The following is an 8,891-nucleotide window of genomic DNA, read 5'->3' on the forward strand; positions in this document are numbered from 1 at the left end:
GACAGTAATCTGATCTAAACATTGTAATTGAGGCTAAATTTGTTACCATAAACATGTGAGGACCAAAAAACAACAAAACGGCTGTGTGGATTGGTTGCGTTTCTTCTCGACGTAGCCGCTGTTCTTCCACAGAACTTGCACAGAACTTGCGTCTGTGACAAGTCATCTCTCCTGAAGGCCAAGTCGTCCCGTATTGCAAACGTGCTATTCTTTTGAGGCACAAATAGTTCATTGCTTTCATCCTGGTTCATTTCTTCCTCTCCCGCGTCTGCCGTTTATTTTTCCTGCGTCCACGGCTGCGGAGTTGCTCACAGGACGCCTGTGGTCTGCTCCAGCCAATAGGAGAGCAGTATCTAGGGAGGCGAGTGGCGATGCGTATTTAAGGTCGCATCTGATTGGTCGAACTTGAATAAATGCCAATGCGTGCAACGGAGCATACATACTATAACAAAAATTGCAATTTATCGCACGGATTTATCGTCTTTGCGATGAGCATATTGCACGTGCCGTCATCACCATGACGGTATTTTTTTGATAGATCGTGCAGCCCGACTTTGATATTGAATTTTTTTTTTCCTCAGCGTGAACTTGCATCAAGTTTCATGTTCATAATAGAAACAAATATTTGTCTGGGGGGTCAAAGAAAGACCACAGTACATACTAAAAAGGTCCATTCAGTCAACATGTATGGAAATATGGCACTTGATAAATGACCGTTATCTCACTGGGTTTTCAATTTGTCCTGTCGGTGAAGCCACCTTGGCAAAATGTGGACACTTGGTCTTTGCTTTGGTCTCAAAACTTTGCTTTTAGTGTGCGTTTGAAAAGTTGCCCGCACTGACGACACTTTTGCAAACTAGCGCCATGTTGTTGTTATTGCAAGCAGTGCACCGATTGCCACCAAAGAACCCCCCCCCCGAAATTGAGTGAGGAGTTCTTGCCTGATGGTCCTGAGGCTCCTCCTTGATCTTGATTTCCTCCACCTTGGTCTTCGCCTGCAAGACAACGTGAAGCTTTCAGCCCCTCCAGCAGAGAACGATGCGAGGCTGGATGCTAAGCGTTGGCTGGCTGGCACCTCCTTTTTGATGGCTCGTCTTCGGGCCGCTTTGAGGACGGTGCCGTCAAAGCGCTCCTTGCTGATCACCAGCTTCGTATCGGGGACGGCCACGCTGAAGCCCAGCGGCGTCCACTGTAGGAAAGGAAAGAGCAGACGGCAAGTCAGCAGATAGATGCGGATCCTTTTGCAAATTCAAACCCTTGACACAAATAGGCGACGTTCCATCCAATCAGAAATAAAAGCTGGACTTTCATTCTTATTCGAATCTTCAACGCATTAGCAGTTGAATGTTCCATTTTTTGGGCGGCTCAACATCAAAGTGTGAGCAGCGTCGGCGTCAATCAGGTGAGGGAGACGAGACAAGGTGTGCTTGAGCCGCCCGAAAACCTCATCTGGATGGAGTTGTGCAAAATGGTTGTGCTGGCGTCACTAGTTTTGCCATCTGGTGTCCATTTGTGAACCCCGAGAAGCAACCGGCTGCGAAGCGTCAATTGAGGAGCTTCAACTCACTTTGTCCTTGGCGGCGGCAAGCGCCAAGGACGCCGCCTCCTTCCACTTCTTGTCTTTTTGTTCCTCCTCTTTCTTCTTCCTGTCCTCCTCTTCCTGTCTCTTCTTCTCCGTCAGGATTCGGTCCTCCACCATCTTGGTCCTACGGAGTCTGATGGCTTTCTTCTCGTCCTCGTCCTTTGTGAGCGCAAAGCAGTGGACGTCAGCCCGCGGCCTTTGATGGACGACGGCGGGGCCACGAAAGGACTCACCTGGCAGACGGTGAACTCCACCTCCTTGTTGACGTCTTGGCCATCAAACTCTGTGTCGCTCAAGTTCTCGCAGATGTCAAAGGGCAGTTCTCCGTGCCCCTCTGAGGTCACGGCGCCCTTGGGCCCTTCCAGGCTCTTGATGACGCCCTGCAGCGACACAGACGGACAGCGTCTCAGTGTCGGTCCAAAGCGGACGCACGAGTGTCACATACGGACGCCTCAGGTTGAGCGGGAAAAAAATCTTAAAAAACTGCTCAGTCAAGTGCAAACAACTGCATTGCCGTTCCAAATCCCGGCGCGGCGCTCCTACCAGTTTTCGCTTCTCGTTGGTGTGGACGAAGGTAAAGGGGATCTTGAGTCGGATGTTAGCGGCGCGCTTCTTCTTGGTTTGCAGGTCCACCAGCAGGCTGAGGAGCACGCGGTCGTTCTTCAGCAGTGTGACGCCGCAGTCTCGCCGGTCAAAGGTCACGTTGGTGTGGAGGGGTCCAATGCTGGCGTAGATCTGCCCCGGGTAGCCCGGCTTCTCCATCTGCGCGACAAACAAAATCAGAGCTGAGCTAACCCTAACCCGGCGCCGGCTGCGCTCACCGTGGCCTTGATGATGGGCTGGCTGACCACGCCCTCGTACAGCTCGGGGTCCAGCCACAAGTTGGCCGGCGCCGGTTTGACCTTCAGCGGCGGCACCGTCTTTGAAGCGGAGCTGCAGAGGGTCAGCAGGAGCGGCTCCTTCACCCGGCAGATGCGAATGGCCCGCTCGCCCGCTCGCAGCTGGCGGGAGGGAGGGAAAGAGGGAGGACTAAGGTTCGATGGGGTCCCTGGCGGCCGCCCGCCTGTCGGAGGGAAGGAGCTCGTACCTTTTGCAGGGTGAACTCCACTTCTTCGTTGACGTCCTCGGCGGTGAAATCCACCTCGCTCAAGTTCTCTTGGAGGTCGAAGGGAAGCTCGCCGTGCGCGTCCGACTTGATGACGCCTTGCTTGTCGTCCAAGCTGACGATGGCGCCCTGCCGGGGGACGGACGGCGTGAGCAAACGGGTTTAAGGGGCCTTCCGTCTGGCGCGCTCTCACCGTCTCTCGCGTCTCCTTGGTGAACTGGAAGGTTTCGGGAAGTTTGGGTCGGATGTTGGTGGCGCGCCTCTTCTCGCTGATGACGTCGCTCAGCACGTTGATGAGAACTTGGTCGTTCTTGAGCAGGGTGACGGCGCCGTCCTTCCTGTCAAACGGCAGGTTGATCCTCATCGGCCTGACGTCCACGTGCACCTGACCGCGCGACGGCCGTTCACCGGCCTGCGGGAAGATGGACGGCAGCTCGGCAAGGGAAAGAGGGGGCGGCTGGCGCCCGCCGGACGCACGGCGCTCACCTGGGCCTCCACGATGGGCTGGCTGACCACGGCCTCGTAGATGTCCGGCTCCACCTTCTCCGTCCCGCCCGGCGCCACTTTCACGTCCGTGGCGATCTGAGTGTTCTGAAGGGAAGGTCACCGTCGCGGTCAAATGACAAAGCGTCACCAGGACGGACGCGCCGGCCGGCCGGCCGGTCAAACCTTCAATTTGCAGGCGGTGAAGTGCACTCGCACGCCGGGCTTCATGGCTTTCGGATTCCCGAAGAAGACGGCAAAGTCAAAGGTGAACTTTTCCATGTCTTCTCTTTCAATGTGGCCAAACGTGGGCTGCAGATGGCAAAAAAGAATAAGAAAATCAGACGCTTTGCATGTTCAGCGCCAGGAAGCAGTCGTGCCGGTAATGAAGAACGCCAGCGTTTGAAATCTGCTCAGACGTTCCAAGATGAACTTGAGCTCAAACTCGCTTGTGGAATGAAGCGGGAAAGAGCGAACTCGGCCGGCTAACATGACTTTCACTCACTGCTCGCTTCCGTCTGCTCTTCTATTCAATGGTTGATTTTGTTTGGCTAATGTGCGGCGGGCGCGTGGACGCCTTCCACTGCTCAAAACATTCTCTGTACTAATGTGCGTGTTCTTTTCCCAAATGTTCATTTGGTTCTCGCGGCGACTTGGCTGCTCGAAGGACAGAATGAGATGAACATTATCTCTGTGTAACATGAACATCAAAATCCTGCCATTCGGATCCATCTCGGGGCGGCCATTTTGCTACTCGCTGTCACCTGACATCACAGGGCCAACAGCAGCTTTATGCCGGACTGGTCCGCAAGCTCCGTGCAGCCGAATGACGACATTTCGGCAAGCACGCCCCCACATCTTCCTCACAACTTGGAAACCAATTGGAAAAACATGGCCAGCAAGTGGCAAAATGGCCGCCCCCTGAGACGGATGCAAAATTTGCCGCTCACCTGATATTCACCAGAACGCCACGTTACGACATCTTATTGTCAAGAACATTCTGGACTTCCCCTTCACCATATGTGACGAATGAAGACGATTGTGATTGATTTTGCCAGTGCACGGGAAATCCATTTGTTTCCTTTGCCGTCAGCATGACAGCGGAAGTTGAGCACAACCTACCCCGATGAAGGAGATGATGCCACTCGATCTGCCCGCCGGCGGCCTGATGGCAAGAGAGCATGCGAGCAATCACGTGAAGATCAACAATCATCAGGCGAGCCATCGTATCGCCGGCAATCGGACCAGCGCGACATGGACCTACTTTTCGAAGGTTTGCTTTCCCAGCAGTCCCAGGATTTTGGCCATCCCGCCGGCTTCCCCCGCGGGGGCGGGGTCCGCGCTCATCGGGGCAGTCGGCATTTTCGGGAAAGCCGCGGCTTCGGCGGCCGCCGGCTTACTTTCAGCCGGGGCGGCGTCCGAGGAGGGGGCCGAAATCAAGGCTTTGATCTGCCGGATGAAATCGCGAGACGTCAGAAGCCGCCGCTGCCGGCCGACCGCATCCTCTTCAGACCGTCCCGCCCACTTACCCACTGGGGCTGCTCCAGCGACGGACCGGCTGCCGCTTCCTGCGCCGGCGTCTGAAATGGTGACAAGGCGGCAACGTCATTTACAAGTTGACTGGAAAACAGCGACAGCAATTGTGTGCAGTAAGAAAAGAGAGCAATTCACAACTCGTTGACATCAAACAAGTCGAACGCAAACATTTTCCAGTAGATTGTCCGAAAACACAATTGAGAAAAGCTGGAAAATTGCATCCAAAATGAACATTTGTGACCCGGGCCAGGGTCTTCCGTTCAGTCGTTTGTCAGACCAAAGCAAAAAGATTCTTCAGCTGAGATTTGAATGATCAAACGATGACATTTATTCTTTGGCTCGTTCCTTGCCAAACCAGCAAGCAGATTATGCAAATGCTTATATTTTCGGCAAAAAAAAGGGGGCGGGGCTCTCTTCCTTTGAAGCCGCCCATCTGACGTGGCACTGGCGCAATCTTGGTTTGTCGGGACGACAAATCAACAACGTTGGAACTGGCAAAATCCCCTTTCTAACAAATGCCGTTTCGTGAATATTGAGCCAGTTGCACGTTCCTCAGATTGAAGGTGGCCACACCCGTTTTTGCCAAAAATATCAAATTGGGCGGGCTGTAACCCTCATTGACCTCAAATTTGAAGTTTCATGTTGTCCCATACCAATCAGCACGTTTCTAATTTCAAATCCAAATTTGCTTGCTTCAATTTTTTGGGGTCACGGAAGGATCCTTTGGAGTTGAAAAATCTTTTAAACAACTGGATAAGAGTTTCTCATTGATAGCTAGTGCTAAAGCGCAGGCAGGCAAATGTGAGTGCCCAAGGACAAAACGTGGACCCTTCGCTCACTGAAGCGCAAACGCACGCTAACAGCTTCGCTAGCACGCGCTTTCCATTCGACTTGTTCCAACCCATGAGGCCTCAAAGGGGAAATTGAAGCAGCACTCGAACGACACAATTTCAGCTTGATCGGTTGCTAAGGATGTCACAATTAAAATTTTTGTGGGGGAATTTTGGCAAAAAATGGCCGTCAACACCAAATTTCTCACCAACCAACCACTGATCCCATAAAAAAATAATAAATCGGAAGCAATACAAATCTGCCATTTCAGGCATTTTATGAGCCCGCCAGCCACGCGACTACCGGGCTCAAACCTCAAGCAGTAAGCGGCACCTGGCCGCTGGACTTCTCATTCGATTTGCAGACAAATCAAAGAACAAGCGCCAAATGGATGCCGACTCTGCGGCACCAACACTCACCCATGTGGGCGGCGGGTATCCCGGGAAGTCATAAGGAGGAACGCAGCCCGGTGGGGGAACCGCCTCACCGAGATCTGAAGGCGGAGGAAGACAGGGAGGGGGCGGTGGACCGCACGGGCCCCAACCAGGATGTTCCCAGCCCGGAGGAGGAGGCATGTTGGGGTCCCACTGCGGCGGAGGATGAGGCCCCCAGCCTAGAGACGGAGGTCGGTCGGGGTCCGGTGGGCCCCAACCTCCGGGAGGCGGCGGGCCCCAACCGCCGGGAGGAGGCGGGCCCCAGCCGCCGGGAGGTGGCGGGCCCCAGCCGCCGGGAGGTGGCGGGCCCCAGCCACCGGGAGGAGAGGGGCCCCATCCCTCCGGAGGTGGCGGGCCCCATCCCTCCGGAGGTGGCGGACCCCATCCCTCCGGAGGGGGCGGACCCCATCCCTCCGGAGGTGGCGGACCCCATCCCTCCGGAGGGGGCGGACCCCATCCCTCCGGAGGGGGCGGACCCCAGCCCCTGGGAGGCAGCGGGCCCCATCTTCCGGGTGGAGGAGGACCCCAGCCCCCGGGTGGAGGAGGACCCCAGCCACCGGGAGGCGGCGGGCCCCATTCTCCAGGCGGTGGCCAACAGCCCGGAGGTGGCGGTCCGTCTTGGTCGGGCTTTCGTCCTCGGATCATCGCGTCGCTGAAGTCGTGCGAACAAGCTAAGCTAGGAGGCTAAAGCGTTGAACAAAGTCACGAAGAAGTCAAACATTACGTCAGGAACTCGACCTTCGTGGGACAAATGTAGCCGGTTAACAATCTTTTTTTTCCCCAATTGACTTGAATACTTGGAAGACAAACGGTGAACAACAACTTGAAGAAGAATGAGAGGCTTTCGACACTACTCGCTGGCTGGTGCTTCTTCTTCTTCGTTTTTTTTTTTTTCTGCTGTTCTTCTTCGTCGTCGTCTTCGTCGTCGTCTTCTTCGTCTACGCAACTGAACGGCGTGCGAGCGTCGTCGGCATCTTTAGCGCCGCCTACAAATTCAGTCCTTGTTTAACAGAGCTCCGCGTGAATCACTGATCTGAATCTATGACTGCATAGCCGATAGGCCAAGACTTTTGAAGCCGCCATATTGCTCCTCCCAAGAAACGTTTCTCGGCATACGATCCGATACATTTACAGTATCCAAATTGGAGAACATTTGAGACAGTACTTTGTAGAAATAGCATGATTTATGTTTTAAATTTGTTAAACAAGAGGACTTCAGACAACTTGCCTTAAATACATGTATAAATTCTATGCTTAATAATGTTTACAGGAGAAAACTTGTATATTTTTTATTAAAGAGTTATAACTAATTCAACAAAAGATGCCTCTGCCAAATCTAATATTGGGGTTTAAAGAAAAAGAGTGTCTTCAAAGCAAGACATAACATCCACTTTTTATGTTACTTGTTACCCCCCCCCCCCCCCCCCCCCCCGGCCTTATACTAATTGCTTATGAGCTGTATATGTCTCATCTGTACGTATATAGTATGCTCGCGAGATGGGAGGAGCAAGATGGCCGCCCTGTGACTTGAACGGCTTGCAGGGGTGTGTATGAGCTCTCGACTATTCAGTCATATATTCAGAAGAGTGTCGTTATTGCATTGATGACTCATAGTTCTGTTTTTGTCCTCGTTTGTCCTGGCTTTACTCTGTAAGCGTCTATCGTCTTCTTTTCCTTTGGGCTTTTCCCTTCAGGGGTCGCCACAGCCAATCAGTTGCCTCCATCGAACCCTGTCCTCTGCATCCTCTGCTCTCACACCAACTTCCTCCATGTCCTCTTCAACTCCATCCATAAGCCTCCTCTTTGGTCTTCCTCCAGACCTCCTGCCTGGCCTTTGGAAACTCAGCATCCTTCTGCCAATAAACTGACTCTCTCTCCTCGGGACATGTCCAAACCATCTCAGTCTGGCCTCTCTGACTTGATCTCCACAACCTTCAATGTCCTTCTCACGTCATCCTTACTAATCTTTGCTACTTCCTGGTCCACAACGGTCACCTCTTCAACTCTTCAAAGTACTTCCATCCCTATCCTTTATGACCCGAACCTGTTGCACGTCCTTCCCATCTCTGTCTCTTTGCCTTGCCAACCAGTAGAGATCCGTCTGTCCCTCCTTACTGTCCAACCGAGCATACAAGTCAACGTAAGCGCCTTGTTTGGCCTTTGTCACTTCTCCTTTCACCTTACGCTGCATTTCCTTGTCCTCCTTTCTACTTTCTTCAGTCCTCTTAATGTCCCACTTCTTCTTCGCTAACCTCTTTCTCTGGATCCACTTCTGCACCTCCACCATCAAGTCTCCGTCTCTCCTTTCCTTCCAGATGACACGCCAAGGACTGTCCTACCGGTCTCCCTGATCACATGTGCTGTCGTCGTCCAGTCCTCTGGAAGCCCCCCCCCTCCCGTCTCAACTCCTTCCTGAAAGTCATACGACACGCTTCCTTTTTCAGCTTCCACCATTGCGTCCCCTGCTCTGCCTTTGCCGTCTTTGTCTTCCTCTCCGCCAGTCATCCCACACGCTACCACCCTTTGCTGCTGTCTGGCTACACTCTCGCCTACAACTACTTTGCAGTCGCTGATCCTCTTCAGATGACGCCGTCGACACAAAAGGTAGTCGACCTGTGCACTCCGACCTCCACTCCTGGAGGTCACCCTATGTTCCTGCCTCTTCTGGAAGAAAGTATTCACGACAGCCATTTGCATTCTTTTGGCAAAGTCAACCACCGTCTGTCCTTCTGCGTTCCTCTCCTGGACACCAAACTTGCCCACCAGCTCCTCCTCGTCTCTCTTTGCTGCACCCACGTGTCCATTGAAGTCCGCACTAATGACAACTCACATCTCGGGATGCTCTGCATCGTTTCATCCGCATTTTTGATTTGGTCAAAGTGTGTATATATATATGCAACGTATTCATATATAAGTTGGC

At 53.2% G+C, this 8,891-nt stretch overlaps 1 protein-coding gene across 2 annotated transcripts in view; it reads right to left on the reverse strand.

Moving 5' to 3' along the window:
* Positions 1–6,898, reverse strand: part of LOC147163333 (uncharacterized) — a 17,619-nt gene extending 10,721 nt beyond the window's left edge. For both annotated transcript variants that reach the window (XM_086092909.1, XM_086092908.1), the window contains exons 1-14: positions 5,957–6,898; positions 4,700–4,750; positions 4,435–4,619; positions 4,293–4,335; positions 3,357–3,482; positions 3,174–3,278; positions 2,881–3,099; positions 2,670–2,816; positions 2,404–2,583; positions 2,126–2,344; positions 1,816–1,962; positions 1,568–1,741; positions 1,076–1,189; positions 942–995 (exon numbers count right to left, since the gene is read on the reverse strand). In XM_086092909.1, coding sequence (XP_085949035.1) covers positions 942–995; positions 1,076–1,189; positions 1,568–1,741; positions 1,816–1,962; positions 2,126–2,344; positions 2,404–2,583; positions 2,670–2,816; positions 2,881–3,099; positions 3,174–3,278; positions 3,357–3,482; positions 4,293–4,335; positions 4,435–4,619; positions 4,700–4,750; positions 5,957–6,616 — 2,424 coding nt within the window. In that variant the 5' untranslated portion in view covers positions 6,617–6,898. The remainder of the gene's footprint in view (positions 1–941; positions 996–1,075; positions 1,190–1,567; positions 1,742–1,815; positions 1,963–2,125; positions 2,345–2,403; positions 2,584–2,669; positions 2,817–2,880; positions 3,100–3,173; positions 3,279–3,356; positions 3,483–4,292; positions 4,336–4,434; positions 4,620–4,699; positions 4,751–5,956) is intronic.
* Positions 6,899–8,891: the final 1,993 nt, after the last annotated feature.

Source organism: Leptonotus elevatus, chromosome 13, assembly GCF_054856555.1.
Source record: "Leptonotus elevatus isolate MCC_2025b chromosome 13, RoL_Lele_1.0, whole genome shotgun sequence".
Lineage (NCBI taxonomy): Eukaryota > Metazoa > Chordata > Actinopteri > Syngnathiformes > Syngnathidae > Leptonotus > Leptonotus elevatus.